Here is a 21,292-nt window from a genome sequence, read left to right on the forward strand (position 1 = left end):
AAGCAGTGGTATCAACGCAGAGTACTGTATCTTTATTCAGTGGAAGAGCACAGATATAAGCCAGCCGGCAAACCAAAGCATTAGGTACTACTTGCAGCTCGTTATCAGATCGATCGCGGTAAACGAATCAAAGGACTATCCGATATGAATACCGTGAGAAGAACGGCTTCCTCCTTTATCGCTTGTGCCGAATCTTCCAAGGGAACGGAACTACGAGAGGGACAATTGTAAGTTCGAAGCCGGGAACGTAGAGGACGAGAAATTGGAAGACGAAGCCTTCGAGTAGCTTAAGCTCGTCGACGGTTAACAAGTTCTCGTCGAGGATCTCTCCGGTCGTCTCCGGGGCGACTGTAGGCTTTGGCTCGAGAGGACATGGTACGGAGTAAATATACCTTAGCTAAGCGTACGTCGTAGAAAACGCTTGTTCACGCCGTTGGAACACACACTCGTAACTTGCGACGAGTCAATCGGTAACTCACTGCGTAAACTGCGGATATTGCGTACTCTTGCGCATGTTAAATTGCATATTTATAGAAATTCGGAATAAACTACAATAATCTTTACTACGTACGTCTTTTGATTAATGGCACAAAATACATAGTATCCACTTTGTCCACATTATTCTCTTTTCCTTGCATTGTCATATTCATATAAATATTCTTTTAACGCAGTTCTTTATTAGAAAAAGAGAATAACGTGCGTAAATTATCTTTTTAATAAAAAATGTAGAGGAACATTAATGCGTATATTTATCATCATTAGCAAGGAAGAACATTTTATGTCCACGGGCAATTAAACTTCTTATCGTAATTAGCGTGAAAAATTCTCCGACATATTATCTGTTTACGATATCTCAGCTGCTAGTTTTAAATATTTCACGAGAAACACAGTGCGCGCGCGTTTCTCAATTCCGTTAACGCGATTTTTTTTTTCTTTTTTTAAATCGCTACTACGAAACTCGCGATAGTGAAAAAAAGGAGCCGCGAGATGTATAAGCCATAGCGTGGAAATTTCATTTCGCGGCTCGTCCGGCTCTGGCAAATATTATCGTAAATTTCCGCCTTGGCGTATCACCTGCGGTTCTCCGTCGCCCCTTATCTCCTTATCCCCTTCCCCCCATTTCCCCTTCTTCCTGCACGTCCTAGAGAAATATTTCTTTCCTTCGGGCCGATAAATCAACGCGGTCCGTTCGACACGACGGTCATCAATAACGGTAGTGCTTAGGCTTTTTCTGTGCGGCACTCGCGCCGGAATATCGAAAGCCTCTACGGACATACACAGCACAGCATTTCGAGCGCGCGCGCGCGTGTATGTGTATGTGCATCGCCGTAGCGTGTAACTGATCTCTTTCTCTCTCTCTCTGTCTCGTTCTCGTGCACGAGAAGAGTGTATGCGCAGCTTCGAAAAACTTGCTACCGCGTGCAAGTTTAATGGCTCGGAACGGCGTTGCGCCAAGTTGCAAGGGCTCGTTTATTTTTCACAGACAGCCAACCATGGCCCTTTCGCAAGAGGAAAAATTATCCTTCCCGGATCTTTGCAGAAATTGAAAATTGTATTATCGATAGGCGAGCAAAAAATATTTATAATATATCTTATGTGTCTAAATATGAAAGAGCCGTTTATAGGACTTCGAATTTGAATTTTTGTGGCTTCAACAACTCGAAAGAATCCCGTATATTCGTTATTACCGGGTATTGCCGGGCATTGCAGATAAGAACGTTCGCGTGGCGATCATTTGTGTCGACTTCGTTCAATTGAAAGAGCCCAGATATAAATCAGCCAGAGTACCAAAGTAGAGTAAGGGCTATTACGCTCGTAATTTTGTTAAAATTGCATCGCGTAGATACGATATATTCTCTCTCGGAAAAGAAAGTACGAATCGGCGATTTTGTCTGGAAATTCAATGGTTTAAACGAGAAAAGGTTGAGCATTACGAGAAATTAATCGAGGGAACGATTGAATGTGAAAATATAATTACATTTCAAAAAAGATGGTTTCTTCTCTTAAAATAAAATGTTTTGAAACCAAGAATAAATTTATCGCTTATTTGAAATGTGTAATTATATTCCATCGTTTTCTAAGGGAGAAGGAAAGAAAATGATATCAACATTTGTATTGTATAATAATTATATAGCCCAGTATAAACGTTCAGAATCTCTCTTATTATTATTTTTTTCATATTTATCTTCAATTATTATTTTTATCAATGTAATAATTAATAATATCAATCAATAAAATAGTAATAAATATTCTTTTCACACTATACATTAGTGTCAATGACGATTAATACTACAATTAATTTTGTTATTAATAATATACTAAATATTTGGAATGTTTTATAGTGTCCAAAGTATATAATTACGTAATAATTAATATTATGAAAGTGTCGACAGAAATATCGCTGGTAGAGAAAGATTAACTAAATGAAACTGCCAGAAAAGTTCGAAAGCGGGAAAGCGGTGTATAAATATTATACGTCGGATGAAATATCCGGTGTTAGCTTAATAATTTAAAAACTTCGTACCACGGTTCTAAATATTAAAGTTCCGACGCGGCCACTTAAACATGAAATAGCCCAACCAAAAATCACTACGAGGCAATATATGTTACAAAATTTCTCGTTATTACTGGGGCAACGATGCACATACACACAATCGCATATCGGTCCGATAATTCCCCGTCTAAAAGCAAACTCTTGAAGTGAAAAATCATTTATCCTTTTTATTACAATAAATGTCTGTCTACCATAAGTGTTACGTTGAATGCGACACATATCTTCTCAGCAACATAAAATCTGTATTATCAATCCATTGTAGAGAGCCTATTCTATTTCCGATCTGTAAACAAGAATTTAATAACGGCAAAGTCAGGCTGTCTCTTCTAATCTTCAAAGCTAATCCTTTTCAGTACATTTCAGGAATTTCAGCAATTGCTCGCTCCGTACCACAATAGAATTCGTTGACGCTGACATCGAATGAGAGTCGGCACAGGGACCAAATTATTTTCAGGGTTGAAAACTTTGTCGCGATGTGTAAGCCGCGTCGACAAGGAGCTAACTCTATCGACCGTTAAATGCACGTTGCTTTGCATGCGCGATGCGGCAATCACGGATACACGGAATTTGTTGCATACGTTCCGCATGATATGAAATTCCATAACGTAATTAAAGTCGGATACTAGTCGGATACGAAGAGAGAGAGAGAGAGAGAGAAAGAGAGAGAGAGAGAGAGGAAAACTTGTTTTCAACTGGGGAAATACTATATCGACGACGCGCAATTAGTTAGAATCGCAACGGCGGCGTCCGAAGTCGCATAAATCGATTCAGAGACGATCGTAAATCAATCTTCGAAATTCAGTCTTTCGCAATTGTTCGACCCAGTTCTCGCTATACCGCTAAGAGAATGATTGGACAACTCTTTTTGCAACCTTAAAATACATGACAAATTGAATAAACATGTCGATGCGAACAAACATTTGATAAATATTGTATTTCGCATTAATCGAAGACAAGAATATTTATTTAAATGAATAAAAAAAGGAACTACGAGCGCAAAATCTTTTTACAAAAAATTAATTTTTTTTTAATGAAAAGAGACAGGCATATTTTGTCGCGTACATTGTTATATGCGAAAGTACATGCAAGAGATTTTCATATTTTATGCGCAAGGCTCAAATATATGAATATAAAAGCCCTTTATGTTATTAATATCCGTTAAAATCTATATGCAGTATTTATTTCAAAATATATTTTTAAAAAATGACTTTTGGATATACCGCATACCGAGTGGCTTTCTGAAATGGCGATCGCGCTGTGATCTCGAATCAAGCGGGTGCAGCGGATATGTATTTATATGAAAATCCTTTCCCGCGATATTTCGTTGCAATAGCAAGAACGCGTTACCGAGAATATTTCGTGCGAGATTTGAAATTCCACGATTCTTTGACGTCATTATCGCTCGTCAAAGATCCATCGGAAATATCACGAGAACGCGATATCATCAAGATTAAATTCCGTAATTCTCGCAGGAACAAATATTTACATAACTGAGAATCACGCCGGTAGCCTGGTAATTGGCCACGAATATACGGATGAATACTCTTTCGCATACATTCGTGTTTTAAAGGGGTGGAAAGAAAAGAGTATAAAATAAATCTGCGAAATCGACATTTTTGTCACGTTATGCAAGACTAGTTGAGCGCAGATTCAATCTTTCGCAATTCCCAATGATAAACGAGTAAGATAAATCCTTTTTTTTTCTATTTAACTTAATATTTTTCAAAAAAATGGAGATAACTGCTTGCAGTTGCTGATGCAAATATCGGCACATTCACTGATTTATATCGCATTAATATTGATATTGTAGAGATTACATCGCGCTTTAAATATTGACAAGGAAAATCTCCGAAAAACATCGAATTTTTAATTTACTTCCGCAATAAATTAATTCTACGATAAATCGAGTTAATTCGCGAAACAACAATGGGGATGATTCGTATCTGCGTATTCGCGATTCCCGACGAGGCTCGCGTCGTCATAGGATTTAAACAATGCGACTTTACGTCATATCTAGAAGAATGTCGTCCCCTCCAACCGCGTCCCTTGACTTAATGCATAGCTCCGGAGCAAGATAGTGATTTTCCGGGACGATAACCGTGATTTCCAGACGCGACCCGGCAAGCGCGAATCGAAGTCGGTTGAACGACCGATAGACACCTTTTGATGTCGAATCACTCTTCCTCTTCCATCGCTCGCTTGCGGCGAACCTGCTGAAAGGTTCCTAGGGCGCGATGCGAACACACTCGGCTGCCGTACACACTTTATTCCCAACCCATCGTTCCGTCCCAGTGATTTCGAATTCCCGAACAAATTTGATCGTCGTCGTCTAGTCGCGCTCGCATCCCTACGTGACAGGAAAATCGCGAGCGAGCTCGCGATCGGAAAGCCACTCTTTGCCTCTCTCGTCGCTGTTTCTTCTCTCTCTCTCTCTCTCTTTCTCTCTTCTGCATCTCAGTATGTAAACCCTCATCCGCCAACCTCTTTCATTCCCCTCTTTCTCTTTCTCGTTCTTATCCTCCTCTTCTTTCTTCCTCTCTCGTCTGCCACACGCGTTCCTCCACTCTTGTATTTTCCTACTTCTCGCGCTTCGTGGTTCTACTTTCGTACGCGCGATTGTGCCCTGACGAGTTTATGGCGGGCACCCTCGGCGGAATCCTAAACGCGGCACGTACGCGAAGTTACCGACTCGAACGAGGCGCAAGCTCGAGACCATCGAAGAGGCACGGAGTGACTTCTCGGTTCATTCGATGCGCAATCTTATAGTGCAAGATTATACATATATATATATATATAGGGTGTCCCCGATTTAAATAGCAAAACTTCAAGAGCGTATAGGGGATTGAAAAACTAAGACAAGAAGTCCTTTAGAGGTTTGCTCGTTTTTGGTCCATTTTAGAGAAAATCGTAAAAATTCAATCTCTCATTGTAAGTTGCTCTTTTGAGTTGATTGGCACCGAATAAACTTTCTGCTTCAAGGTTCCTTACATATGTAAACATTTGATGTTATCCTTTACACGATCCAATCAATTCAAGAGAGCAATTAAGAGACCGAATCATAGATGCAGTGCATCAAATATTATTAGAACAATGTCTAGCTGCAATTAATGAGGTCAGTGCTAGATGTAACGCTTGCATTGCTGCAAGAGGGCAACATTTTGAACAATATCTGCATTAAATACATTATAACATAAATAAAATGTAAATAAATAAGTAAAAAAACAAAAACTTGTTTTGTTTCTTTTTTTGTGATTTTCTCCAAAATGGAACAAAAACGAGCAAACCTCTAAAGGACTTTCCTGTCTTAGCTTTTCCCCTACACGCTCCTAAAGTTTTGCCATTTAAATTGGGGACACTCTATATATTTCGCAACCAATAATAATACCAAGAATATTATCTTTTTCGAAGTTGTAATAGTATCAATTATTTTTTTTAATTGAATCAATTTCGTTTATTAATTTGGAAAATTTAACTTATAAAGTATATGCTTACTAAGCAAATTAAATAAAAATATGTAAAACGTAATATATGTGCAATTCTTCAATTATGGAATCTTGTTAAAAATGTCTTTATAAAAAATTTATGATCGAAAACTATTACTATCTAAAATGTTCCTAAATTAAAAAATTAAAAAAAAAACTTAATTAATTTAAACTTTCATGAAATCTGAAGATCTGAAATACGTTCGCTACAAACAATCCGGGCGTTCGAGGATTGACATAGCGAAGAATACGCATGCAGATATATACCTAACACGTAATAATGCTACGATGAGTAATTAACGCGGCATCTGCAGCGTTGATTAAATTTCACGTGTCGGAAGCAAATTCATAAATATCCGCAGCTGCGCCATTCCCGACAAAGGTAGCTGCAAATTACGACGAGACGTAACGAAAGAAAATTAATGACTACAAAAGATTACTCTCCGGACTCCGTGGCTGTCCGATGAAATATCATAAATCGCGAGGCCGCTACGTCTGAAAAGTTTTCATAGTCGACCGCTTCCATCTCTTTCTTTCTCCTTCTGCCTCTTCCTCGATTCTGCCTCCTTTCCGCGTCTCATTCTCATTACGAAGTTCCCGGTCATCAAATTTTATTAGCCCCCACTTCAATACCGGCCCGCCTTCTAACTCAATATCGTAGATTCGTAGTCTCGGTTTAACTACCCTCCTACCTTCTTCGCGCCACGCATATAACGGAAGCACAACTTTCGTACATATATATTGGTAAAGCTATTCTCTTTCTCTATTTCTCTTTCTCTCGCTCTCTTCGCTTCCCTCTTTCTCCGCTTATATTCTCGAACGCGGACGCTTTTCTCTTCGCATCTCTCACTCGCCTTCAAATGTAAGCGCAACGAGCGACTTTGAAAGCGGCAATAATTCCGTACTCTCTACGGCCGAGAACTAATTTCCACCAGCTCTGACAGGGCGTCGTAGAAGGGTGAAGGGCGAAGCAAGGAAAAGACGAAGAGTAGCCTCACTTTTGGGGCTTTCCTTCCGATTTCTCACGAACGGTTCGTTTTCTCGCGCGCCCTTTTATCGCCCGACAATGATTCGCCAGGGTACAGCCATCCCGGTTCTACGTGGTCAAGGGTCGCAGCCAATAAACTTTGCCAGCGGGCTACTAACCTACGTGCCGGTCGAATCGCCAGAAAGATGGTAAAGGCGGCCAAGAAAGAAAGAAAGGGGAAGATCGAGCTGAGTAAGAGAAGCCTTTCTGACGGGGCGCGAGATTTCCGGTTCGCGTCCTTTAATTGCAGCGGCTGAAATTGGGACTAACGACTTTCTTTCAGCGGCATTTAAAAGCCACGACGATGCTGCGCAAGAATATTACGGACATTTACAGACGTGACATCGTAACGATCGCGTCTGCGGCGTTTTATTGCGTTTAAAAAACTAATATAGCACCATCCCCGGAAAACGCTGTCGAAAAGCAAATAAAATACTAGCAATCAATATAAAATTTTCAAGCGATACACGAAATAACGCAAAATATGTCGCGTGTAAATGAAATATTTTTGTTATAAGATATATCACATATGTATGTTAGATTTAATGGAAGAATTTCTTATATTATTTCTCGTTCAACTGCATCTTTTTAAAAAATGAAAAATAATTTGTTCATTGATGTAAGATAGCTACTTTGAAGAGGCTCTCCAGATATAATTTATACACCGGTATAAAAGTCAAAAGGAGCAACTTCATTCAACCTTTACGGCCGATGAAAATTAAGCTCATCGGAGTTGCAAAGAAGTTAAACTACCGCGAGGTCCGAGTAATGATCGCAGTAATTGGCGAGATAATAATCTGAAGTTCGTTATCGCCGTGCATTACATTCGGTAGACGGGAACATTGCGGGTAATAAAAGTTACCGAAAGCTAGTAAGCTATAAAATTAAATTTGCAACGAGAAAATAAAAGGAAGGAAGGATGCTTTCGAGAAAGAGGTCGGAACTTTCCGCTCCATATCGCTCAACAACCTGGCCAACTTGTGGCTCAAATTTTAATTAACGATCTTCGTCAGTAATTATAATTAGAGAAATTATCATTCTGATTCTGAAAATTTTACTTTGCGGTCTTTGCTTCGCGGAAACGCGCGTAACAAGCTCGAACGGAACAAATCCGAAGAGATCGACAAATTAAATGATAAAGACGATACAAAAATTAATGGCGTTCCAGTTAAGGGTCGCGCGACATGCCTGGCAATCGCGAAAAAGCTGCCTATAATCCTCTTACGTCTCTGCGAACTCGCGTCCAATGCACATTGACCGACTCTTTGAAAGGTTCGCCCTGTAAGCCCTTAAACCCATCAGGCGCAGCAATTCCAGACCAATTTCGAGAAAATTCAATCGTGAAATATACAGCGCTGCCAGCATTGAGCTAGCGAATCAAGAGAAACAATAAGAACGAAAGGCTGAAATCCCTCGTCTCATGTCGCGAAACAAATTAAAAACTACATCGTCATCAATTTGGCTAGCTTAATATAATAGTTACTCGCAATTTAAAAAAAAAAAAAAAATTATATTTTATGTAAATAAATCATTAAAATAAAATAACTTATAATTTTTTTTTTTTTTTTTTTTTTTTTTTTTTTACTCAAAGTCGGTCAAGAAATCAATGACTGACGAGAACGATTAAAAGAATGATTTACTTACCTTTTGCTGTTGCGTTTGTGCGGGTTCAGTGGCGAGTAGCTGCTTCAAAGCTGCGTGTCCGTGTCCATTCGTCGTAGACGTTGCACCGGGCGTGCTCGGTGTGCTGGGATTACTCCCGGGGGTGTTAGGCGTGTGAGGCCCGGTCGTGGGACTGCTGGGACTAACGCTCTCATTAACTTTGCTGCCAGCATGATGATTCTCCGTATGTCTTCTCAGGCTCCTCGCGTCGCAGTAAGACTTGCCGCATCCTTCGGCTTTGCACTCGTACGGCTTCTTATTTCGATGCGTTAGCATGTGCCCGTTCCTATAATCAAAACAAAAGTTATTTGTCAATTTCTAAAAGAATAAACGCATTTTATTTTTTCACATTTGTGACAAGGCAAAAGTAAAGATTCGCATTATTTTTATTCTACATTGTTTATTTCTCTTCGTAAAAAAATATATCAAATATATGGTAATATATTATAAAAATTAGGAGGATCTCTCGGAGAATTTCTTTGTATTTTTCTTTTATCAAAATAGAAGCTTATGATAAAAACAATTTTTCAATATATAATTTATACGTTTACCATATATCTAATCTTTTACTTTACAAATTTAACTTTTCAGATCCATCATCTATTTCGCCAGAGAATCGTCCGCGTGCGCTGGCATTTAAACCAGAATATAAATCGACTGTAACATTTCGCTCACAGGAAATATCACGGAGGTTGAATCATCCCTCTAATATCCCACGCGTTCCCATTCGAATTCCTCACCCGTTCCCCATTAATCATAAGAACATCTCGAACGACACGCTATATAATGTTCGCGGATGGTCGCAGAGATCTGATCATACACCTGTTCTTTAGTGCCCGACCGAAATTATGTCGACCCGATTATGCCCCGCCTATCTACATTGGCGATCTATCCCGACGGACGGAAATCTCATATAGCGTTAGAGTCCCCCTCGCGTTTTATCTAGGACAAATATCTAAACTCATCCCCAATGTGCTGCCCTTACACCCGTCTGTCCGTCGCTTAAAGACTTATCTGCTCCATTTGCCCCATATTCCGGCCGACAACGACATGGCAAAACGTGCGTTTAACGCGCTCGTGTAGAACCATTCGGTAGGTTTCTTCCTCTTGCCCGAGATACGTTCTGGAAATGGCGCATTTTCTACGTACATTGTATCAAGGAGCGTTGAAAAAAAGCGTGAAAATCCGAGGATGCGTCCGATGTGCAACAAGTTGCGCAATTTCGCGATGCCGGATTATGCGATCGCGTTCCCGATAAGATTCATGATCCCATTGACGCGACTTCGTAATCGATTTCGTTCGTTAATGGTTGTAATCGCTAGAATTATCGTTCGATTCGATAAGCAAAATAAAACAGAGCATGTCCGGTATCTCGATTAAAAGACGGGATTATCTGCTTGTAATCGCTTGTAATAAAATTTCTATTCTTTCAATTATGTATAGGAGCGTGTGCATGTGTAATATAATAAAATTATATTATTTTATGCATATTGTCATTCCAATCTAGGTGGAAACTAGTTTAAGATTAATTGAAAATTAAGATTAATTATTTTATTTTTAGCATACACGCAACTATTATCTCGAACACGTTAAATTTCTTTATTGCACTCGAAAAGAGCCGCCTCTCGTATTCCTTCAAACTTTAACGAGATCCCGAGAATGTGGACATCTTCTTCGTCGATACCTTCGCGATGGAAAACCTCTCTTACAGTGGGATTGCGCGAAGAAGTCGTACGGTGCGATGGAAGGGATATCGTTTCCAGTAAATTTTCCGAGAGACGCGAGGGCACGTCTATTCGACGAAGTTTTATAGTCTATCGATATACGAACGGATTCCCTTAAATTCCGCCGGTAAAGTTGGGATAGTGAAGAGGGTTTAATTTGTGAAAGCTAATTTGTCGAACTTTTAAGGTGACCTGAGTTCCGAATTTCCAGGGTTTCCCTTTTTTAGAGATAATCAGGAACACTTGGAACGTGTCGAATGCACGTGCATCGTTCTTGTCTTTTTTTTTTCTTTTAAAGAACGCCAAAAAAAAAAGGAGAAAAAAAGCAAATGTGTGTATATATTAATTACTATATCTTATTACTCCAGGCAATCGTTTTTGTTATTCAATTAACGAGTTTCATTGGAACGATTATTTAATTGATGTTATAAAAAAATAAAAAAAAATATATATCTTTATTACATATATATTAAAAATACATACAAATAAAATTAAATAAACTTATTAATTTTATTTGATTTATAAAAATAGAAGTGTCCGACTATCGATTGCCTGAATAACAAACAATAATAATACAGAATGTTACATCAATTGTTTAGAGGTTTATGCGTAGCTGCATTTACAGTAATCGTCACTATCTTTTTTTTCTCTGTGTTTTTATTTAATTACAAGTGAAATTGTAAAAATATCTTAAAAACGACTTTATTTTTCGAAATTGCAACGAAATCCACATTTTATTTGCACGTCCATCTTATATCACAACGCAATGATATAACAGTGAAAAAATTGTTATTAACTATTATGAATCTGCGTTTGCAACCAACAACGAGAATTTATATAAAACTTTAATTGTGTATGTGTGTGTTGGAACTCGTGAAAGCGCACGTCAATGAATAGAATTCTGCCTGAGAACGAAGATTAAATCAGCACTAATTATCAACTCTCGATTAGTTATATCTGATTCTCGGTAGCCTAATGAGATTACTAACAAGGAAGCCTATTTTTGCTTCTTTTTAAATTCGTTTCATTTATTCTCTCATTATGCAAATTGGTGTTTAATCATCCTCAACTTCCAACTATTGAATGAATCAGTTCATTTCAGTTCTGACATTTTATAAATTATAATAAGTATATTCCACGTTATATGCTATGTATATTATGTATTTTTTATATTATATAAATTGTTATATAAAATACGTAATTTTCAATTAAAAAATTTTTAAGATTACCGACGAAGAAATCTATTTCCTTTACTCTTTATTCTCTTTCTTTTTTTATAGAAGTTAGTAATATAAAGTCCTTCATATGACGAGGGTCATAAAGAAGCAATTATCGAAATATCGAACGCATTCTGAAAAATAAAGCTCTCGATTGCGCTACAAGCAGAGGGAAAGGAAAAGTCTTTGTCTCTCGAAGGACCAGCTTTCCTACCACGCTCCTCCCTTTAGTTCCGATGTCCTCGCAAATCCCTTTCGGACGAAGAAGAAACGGCCGGTATATACCTCCCTACGCATTCGAAGAAAAGCTCTCCAAAAGAATTCCTTTCGAGATGTAAGCGCTTCCGTTCCTTATTTCGCGCGGCAGTACTCCAACTCAGCAAAGGGACTACGTGGATTTACTTCGATAACAGAAATACACCGAGAAGCGTACAATGGGCACCTTGTTCCATACCGAAGAAATCGACGAAGTTATCGTTCTAGAAGTACGTAAGTTTTTTGAGGATGCAATAGAAAAGCGACAAAGTGTCTGTATACCTTATGTTTTTTGGCTAAGCATGGCAATCTATTTACGCGATTTTAATTAAATCTATTCTTTACATTACTATTATTACGTATATGAAAAATACTTAATAGAATAAATTACATACGTAATTCAATCATATATTATAAAATTTCTTTGCTATATTTAAAAATTTAATTGAAAAATTTAAATTAATCAAAAAATAATAATATAAATATCTGTTATATTATGCATTAAACAAAATATATTCTAAAAGAACATAAAATAGACAAAAAAATTGATTTCTTGAAATAACAAAATATGAAACATGAAATAAGCCAACTTTAATCAATAAAATTGACGATTCAAATCCTCGCTTGTTTTACAGTGGAATTTGTTATTTAAAGCTTTTGGATATTACTAAAGAGTAGAAATAAGATAGTAAATTTTAGTTTATTTTCGTTTATAAAAATCTAACTAACAATGTCAAAGCCAATATAAGCTATTAAGCATGTGTATTGGTGTTTTAAAATATACAATAATACATATATAAAATATATAAAAATACCTTTCGTAGTATCATAAAATCGCATTGATAGAAATACGAGTTTCACTCAAGTCTTTCTCGATCAATGGTTCGTGATTAACTGAATAGAATTTCAGATCTTCTCATGTTGTTATTGTTGTTATATCTACTTCAGTACCTTACACTTAAATCATGTTTCGTCGCAAAAATAACATTCAATAAATCTTTCAATAATATATATGATCTAAACATTTTCAGTCAAATTTAGACTTTTTCTTTATTGCTTTATGTGACGTCTTTTTGAGATTAAAGACGCATGACTGATCTTGATATCATCATTTCAAATCTTTTACTATTTCACATGTATTGTGCTTCTTTTTCACTTAATAAAATCGTGCAAATTAAAAACTTGCACATTACTTTCCCATAATCTTATTTCGTTCGCAAAGTTTCTCATCAGAGCAAGCGGGTTTTTCACTTTTAACTTCCTCATAGAAGAAATTTTGTGGGAAAAAAAAAATAAAAAAAAGTCGAGAAAATTATATCTAAGTTTTAAAAAATAATAATAGCTACGATTATCTATAATTTTTAAATTCTAAATATAATGCGTACAGAAAAATGCACTCGCGTAGATTATTGCGAGAAAAATAAGATTTTATTCCTTTGATGTGTTATAGTTGATATTTACTGTTATTAATTCTTTTCTATTTATATATATAGATAGTATATATATATATATATATATATATATATATATATATATATATATATATATTTATATTTTTATTTCAACGAGAAATCTACAATTGGGGACCTATCTGGACAAAAGAGGTGAGATGGAAACTGTAGTGGCAAAAGTGCCAATTTTTAGGAAGAGAATAAAGCACAATGAGGAGACTTCGTACGGACTTTTTCTCGTTCTCAATTAAGTTTGAAAGTCCATTCAGACGGTGAATGCAGCCGAAAGATCTCTTCCTTTGCTTCTGTAAAATCTTTGCCCGCGGCGCTATTATTACACGGAGCTGCCCTATTATTGTTCCTCCTCTTCTCTAGCCCGTGAACTCGTAATATGATATATATGAGATGCCTCGACGGAATATCGCGCCCGGACAATATTACGGTTACGTTAAATTGCCAATACGTGCTTTATCGGATAACAATGTAACATTCTAGGCGTTTCCTTTTCCATATCGGTGATGCAAATCCGGCGAAAAAGTCAGCCTGTTTACTAAAGTAAAAAAGGAATTTCCTCTCTCTCTCTCGATCGCGTATAGTGTATTTGGGAGGGAGACAGCGGCAGCTTCCGGCGAAAAACAGGAACTGGAGCAAAGACTTCGCGATTTCGCGCATGAGGTAGTATTACACGGTTCGTTTACTTCCGTACGCGAGTATACGGATTCTAGCTATCTAGGAGGAATAGCGTCCGGCATTCGATGAAATGTATACAAACAAACATTTAACTTATGTTAAAAAATAAACAAACCCTCCCCGAGAATTGTATAGCGGGATAACGGGATAAAATAACGTTTCGATGTCACATACCGATAGACGAAATTCATCGACATACCGATAGACGAAATTCATCGATTTGATACTTTCAATCTAGATTTTATCGCGACTTGTTCGTAGGAATGTTGAACACCGAAAATAAATTAACCCCAAACTTAAGACGGCAATAATCTTAAAGCTAAAATCGACGAATATCTTCTTTTATGATCCTCTAGGATCGAATGCTATTATCATTTATCGATGCGAGGAGAGGAGGGGGGGGGGGGCGGGATAGGGATGCAATAGATAAGAGGTAGAAGCTGCCGCGGGTAAAGCTCCGGAGGAGCCGCAATGTTTGCAATGAAACGTAAGTAATTCCTCGCACCTCCTTCCAACGATGCTCGCATTGAATGCGATGTGGTCGCTCAAGCTTCGAGGGAATAGAACGAGAGAGGACATCGGGGAGGGAAGCGGTAAAGAAAAGAAAAATATTGTCCGCGCGCGCAGAATGGATCAGAAGATGCCGCGGCGAATCCCTTATGGCGGGGGAGGATGGGGGAGAGTGCAGCGGGGTACAAGGGAGGATTTCGAAATCCGTCTTTCGGGAAAATACAACGAGTTCAACTTGGCATTCGATGGCGGACCAACACTACAGCGACGAGAACCGAGCGGAGTCGCGCGAGACCGACCTCTATTGATTCCCGCTTTATTCCTTTGCCCGTTCCCGGCAAGAATTGAATCCTTAGTCGCTATAGTCCGCCTTTGTGCTCCGTTCTTTCTCGCCTCTTGTTCCCGATTCCTATATTGCGCCTGTCCATTTTCCACATTCGTGTCTCAGGAAGCCCCGAAGGTAAAAATCCTACTTCGCACACGAGAAGATGACGTTCTTCATTTCATTTAAATGCGTTACATTTCTCCTTTTATTTATGTAAAATTCTTATATTGAATAATTTATCTAACTTTATGTTGATAAGTGATTTCAAGATAGCAGGTAAAAATACAAGGCATTAAATTTTTCTTAATCGATTTTTTACTCATACATAAATATAATCCATACGTCTTTGAATATCATCTGATAATATAAGATATCTAAATATCTCAACATTTTTTACACTAATTTTGTACATCCGCGTATTTTCGTCGATAAATTAATTTAAATAGATTGCCATTAAAAACGGATATGTAATACGATACAGAGAGGAACAACCTCCTGGAACGAGCAGCAACTATTACCGCCATAAATTCAATGAAGTTCTAATACCCGTACGTGCCGATACGAAGAGCTTCGCGGGCGCTCTACCATCGAATATCCGGACAACCAGGCATTACATCGGGGAAATATCTAAGGGATTACTTCGGCATACCTACCTACGCGCGTAGAAATTTCTCCAACTACCGATCTTAAGAAGGCACTTCGAGACAGCTTAGAAGGCTTCTTACGAGCGTACTAGCAAAGAAGAGAAGGCGGAGAGATGCACATATATGTACATGTACACACATACAGACACGCCGATATATATGTACTTCCTTGGTACACTATGGCTGAAGTGGAACGTCGAGAGACTTTGATGAACATAATGAACGGCTCAGTATGCCGTGAGCATCAGCATTTTCCTTTAAGCTTAACTCGAGTGTTGTTTTCATTTCTGTTTTATATAATACAGGGAATTCGTAATACGCTTTATCACGATTAAGGTAGTTAGTTCAAGGAGTAGGTAAATGTCAGAAATAAGCGAGAATAGATCAAAGGCGAGTGCTAGTATATATCTTTAACGAATTTATAACGATATTGCAACGATAAAGTCGAAAATAAATGCGCTTCTATTTACACAAAAAGATATCAATAGTATTTAATCGAATATCGTGATATTCATTTGCGATTTTCGTAAAGTAAAGCAAATCTAAATATAAAATAATAAAACATAAAAACAGATATTCCATATCAAGATTAAGATACTCGCTAGCTACAGTCAATTATTTTACAACAATTAGTCAGCAACCGATTTCAAAAATTTCGGCCGAATATTCGTAAATATTTCGCGCGTTAATATTTTGACGAGAAATAATTTAATTTGTACTCACAAGTGGTCCTGCCGCTTAAACGCTTTACCGCACATCGTGCATACGTATTTCCTCTCGTCGCTGTGCGTCAGCTTGTGCTTCGTGAGCGCCGATGCGTTGTTGAACACCTTTCCGCAGACCTGCGGCCAAAAAAAGAAAAAAAAACAACCCTCGTTTTAACAGCAATGTCGATGAAAATTATGCGCAATGTTTCTCGAATCGTGCGACTGTGCGCGATTACGTTTGCCACTGAATATAAGCTATCTCTTTCTCTCCGATTATTACGATATCGCAAAAATTCCTAGGTATCAAAATTCCTGCGCTATTTCTTTCTCGCCGAGTTTATTAGCGGCGCTAAATATGAGGAAGAGAATCGGGCGCGGACTCCGTTTTAAAGCCGCGCGACGAATTGGAGCGTGGCATGATTTTCAATTAGCATGCATGACCCTCATAAAACGAGGACGTCGCTTTATGACGGACATTAGGACGACAATACCGAGTGAATATCGCGCGACGTATATACGCGAATCTTCCTCGTATTTGCAAGTTTACTATCCCACAATTATTATATCCAGCAACGTCAGCAAAAGAATAATTTCGCAATTTCCGTAACCGACGACACACTAGTGTTGTAATTCTTAACTCGCGCACGACTGGATCTCTCGAGCTCCAATCTCAAGTCAAACGCTTGTAAATAACATCAAAAATATATTTAAAATAAACATCTATAATCATAGTCACGTAATATATACGTTTCAAGAGGAAAGCATATATTTGAATTTATTAAAATTATCGCTGAATATTTTTGACAACAGACGAGAGATAAGATATAAGTTATGCCAGATGTAACAATTGTCAAAAATATATATAAAAAAATAAACATTAAATTATATGTGTAATAATACAAAATAAAAATTGTTTCTTTTGTTTCTTTTTTTTTTCTACAAAGTTTATGGATTCAATTTCTTCAATATTTATATAATATCTATTAAAAAATTAACTACATTTATTATTATTATTATTATTATTAAAATAAAATTACATTTTTTATTACTGTCAAAAATGCATACGCTAAAGTAAAATTCTAATAGATAGTACAAAGTACATATTAATAAAAAACAGAGTAATTAAAAAATCATTTACAATGAAGAAATACTACATCGTCTTCCGCAACAACAAAAATATTTCTTATTGGTTTTGCATGCATTATTAATTTCATTTGACATATTGTTTCAGAAGAAAATTTTTTTTAAAATGTTCTATTATTGTTCTATCGAGATTAAATTAAGATTAATAATATTAAATCCAGTTTATTATCTTAAACAGCCAATATCATTCTATAATATAAAAAGGTGTTCTATAACATGAAAAGAGATCATTTTATCTCCATTTCACGGAATTAAATTGGTTACTCTCGCTCCAAAGTATCGAAATGGAGCGACGATGGTAAAGATTCCGCGGTCATTAATGTTTCTCTGATAAACGAGGCCATTATCGTCCGTTCTATTAAAGAATAAATCGCCGTATCATTGCAGTTAGTTCTACGTACGTAGAGAAATTACTCGAAAATTTAACATCGTGCGCGACCGCATCGTGCGCCGCCGGTTCCGGAGATGGTATGCCCGTTAAGTATGTGGAATTAGGTTTATTATACGCGCCTCCCGGGGTCGCGCACTATTTCAGGAACTATTTCAGGAAACCAAAGGCTGAGGAATTGAGCACGACCGATGTGTTCCAACTGAAAATCCAACGGCGAGTTTGCAAAATCGTGCAAATTTCGCGGGTCCATGAAATGATAGAAACGATTGAGATGTTTTGCGCTTTCTGCTTCTTTTACTACGAGCTTATTTGCTATTCCGAATCGATATCATCTCACAGAGTTATCAAATTAAAATAAACTGCATTATTCCATAAAATTATCTTAGAATAGGAAAAAAATTAAATTCATGTATTTACATAAATTATAAAATCAATTAAAAATTGATAAAAAAATTTGTAGTTTTTAAATTTCATTAAATAATGTAAGATCGTTTATTCCGAGTATCAAATAATTAATTTCCCAAGGATAAATTTTTTTTTGTTTTGTGCTATCGGAGAATTGATTGCAAGATTAAATTCTTATAATACGAATTTCAGCATTCGCAGGAAGAAAATATCGAACGATTAGATATATTGACTGGACCGTATACTTCGCAAACAGAATCAATGATGCGAAAAATATAGGATGTGGCTAAACTCGCTCTAATGGCTATGCTCGAGAAATCCAACGATCGAGATTCGGTATATCACGTCTCGGGAGGGCATCGGGAATTCATCGTCACGTCGAAGGATTCGCGATGCCGGCGTAACGCGGCGCGGCATTAAGCCGAAATTAATTTCCAATGCACCTGCTCCAACCGCCATCGCGCCACGTGACGACGCGGTGAACGTGCGAAGGCACGACTCCGGGCCTCCATTATCGGAAAAGTCTTTCCCGCTTCTCGTTTCACTGTTATTTCCATTCGTTGGATGACACGCAAGATACACGGGTCACCAGTGTTAGCGATGAAACGAAAAAGCTGAACCCAAAGGAATATCGGATATCTGGAGATGGAAGAATTTCTTTTGATTTAAAAAAAATCTGCGTTTGTTGAACGAAAAAGGAACTGTAAGTGTCAACCGTTTTTGCTGCGTATACTGGAAGCTGTTAATTCTTTGACAGTCGCATGAAAAATGACATATTTTTGTGTTCAACTCAATAATATTACAAGCAAAATGTAAATATATATGAAATATAGAAATTCTTTTATAAAATTTATATATTTTTGAAATCTATAAACAGCCATATTATTGAACTGTAAAACCGATCGCGAAAATGGATGCGGATAGATATGTTGGTTTTTATGTTTAAAAAAAAAAAAAAAAAAAAAAAAAAAACTTGTTGACATCCGGCGGAATACGAATTTCCTGCAGAATCCTTGGAAGCGATCATGCGAAGCGATACTATTTAATGATGAGCCACGGTTGCCATGACGACTCACGTATAGCTTAAACGATACAGTCTGTCAGCAAACATTTGCTAGGATTTAGCAAACAGACAACAAATTCCATTTCATGAAGTAACGAGCGTATACATATAATGAACATTTTCGAGAAAACGAAAAATACCTTCCAATATGACAGAAAATATTTCTGGATCACAGATAAAAAAACTTTACGCCACTTCCACTACCGACAGCAAATCCAGATTAAGAAAGAAAGTATTAAGATGTTCCTGACGCGTCGTGGATAATATTGACCGAAGATGAAGCAGATCAACGGAGGGAGAGATAAGAAGAGGCGAAAAAAGCTTAGAGTGGAGATAAAAAGACGTGAAAATTACGGTGAAAAGAATTAAAAAAGCTATAAGTGACATAAACGAGAATATTTGGGGGACGTATAGGGACGACAGACGTATATATTCACGAGGTAAGATGAAGCACGGTCTCGAAGATATCTCTCAGAAGCTAGGGGATGAAGGAAAGGAGAGGCCAGTGCCAAGGAAAAGAGGGAATCGTGCTTCTGGCTCCTAAGCAGAAAATCTAATTTGCGTAGCTTAACTCTTAAGGAGCTCCAGATGCACGAACGCCAACACACGGGAGTTTCAATTTACGAGGCGAGAATCAGAACTAGGGAGAACGATGAAGAGCGGTCGGAGTGACAGAGAGGCGGCAATAGAAATAGCAGATGGCGAGATAAGAATGAGACAGCGGAGAAAGATGGAGAAGGAAACAGAGACAAGAAAATATATACATACGAACGAAAGGGAGAGAAAAAGCGAGCGAGACGAAGAATCCTCCGAACGGAGGGAATGCTGCGGAGAGAGTCCGCAGAAAGAGACAAAAAAGAGTGGAGAGAATCCAACGACTATGGGTAAGGCACGCTCTTTCGTGTCCCTTACCCATCATCCTCGGTGCCAAAACCCGTATTTTCCACCCCCGGCGCGATCCCTCTTCTTGAGAGCTAAATAAACATCATTACTCTTGGCCTTTCTGCTACCGCTCCCTTTACCAACCCGCCTTCTCCTCTCCTCACTCACCGCCGTACCCATCTTTCAGTCGCACTATCGCATGCATACGATGGTTCTCGATCGCTTCCACCATCTCACAACTGCAGTGATCGAAGCCGCCAATGTACACCGACCAACAGCGGGCCCTGAATACGTAATCTCGCGGATGGTAACATTGATACTTCGTTAAGAGGGAACCTCGGCCGGAGGCGAGCTACGCGCGGGAAACAGAAGGACCCTTGGATCGAGCTACCTAATGGTATGGGGCAACCGGTGATTCGTGGTTTAAGCCGGCGATTCCTCATCGATCGACCGATCCGCTTAACGATCGTTCTAACCAACCACATTCATCTCGCGGCCGCGCTTCCTCTCGAAGATGAGAATACGTTTGGAGATCGAATGTGAAATCGTGCATATTGACGACGAAGACACTCTTTTCTAAAGTTTCCAGAGATCTACGTCCGCGAAGATTTCCGTTTGAGAATGGTTTCCATTTAAGCTCTATGTTCTTACTCGATTTAATCTGATAATTGATTTAAATAAACGCTTTGTTTATGTTCACGTAAAGCTATCCGGGCAAAAATTGATGTAAAAATATATGTATCTCGTATAATTATAGTGAAAAAAATTATAACTCTAACTACATTTTTCTTACTAAACAAATATACAAGAAGACAAATGTCACAAAGGGATAGTATAGTATGGCGTAATTCGCATCGTTCGCAATAATGATCTAACCGCGAACATCAACACCTAGAAAAAAAAAAAGAATCGCGGCGAGGAAGAACGAGACGAGAGATTACTTCGTTATTTGAAGCTCGCTAAAGAGAACAGTCGCCGAGCGACTCGCAAGTAGGATGTATCTGCAGTTTCATCCGGTTAACATTTGTTCCGACTAACCACGTTCACGTCCCATCTCGAGTTTTCCTTTTACAGAGGCTGAAAGTGGTAGCATAATCCCGAGGGGGCGAGGCCGCGAGACGAATGTAATTTGTCGCTTCCGGGCAGGGGAATCTTTTAAA

General features: G+C 38.0%; 1 protein-coding gene across 1 annotated transcript in view; it reads right to left on the minus strand.

The window, feature by feature from the left end:
* The window catches only part of LOC138941807 (zinc finger protein 541), a 356,780-nt gene that overhangs the window by 49,952 nt on the left and 285,536 nt on the right, over positions 1-21,292 (minus strand). The window contains exons 8-9 of the mRNA XM_070311688.1: positions 16,265-16,383; positions 8,708-9,011 (exon numbers count right to left, since the gene is read on the minus strand). Coding sequence (XP_070167789.1) covers positions 8,708-9,011; positions 16,265-16,383 — 423 coding nt within the window. The remainder of the gene's footprint in view (positions 1-8,707; positions 9,012-16,264; positions 16,384-21,292) is intronic.

Source organism: Polyergus mexicanus, unplaced genomic scaffold (genome assembly GCF_030449975.1).
Source record: "Polyergus mexicanus isolate NDT 795.1 unplaced genomic scaffold, iyPolMexi1.0 SCAF_2, whole genome shotgun sequence".
Lineage (NCBI taxonomy): Eukaryota > Metazoa > Arthropoda > Insecta > Hymenoptera > Formicidae > Polyergus > Polyergus mexicanus.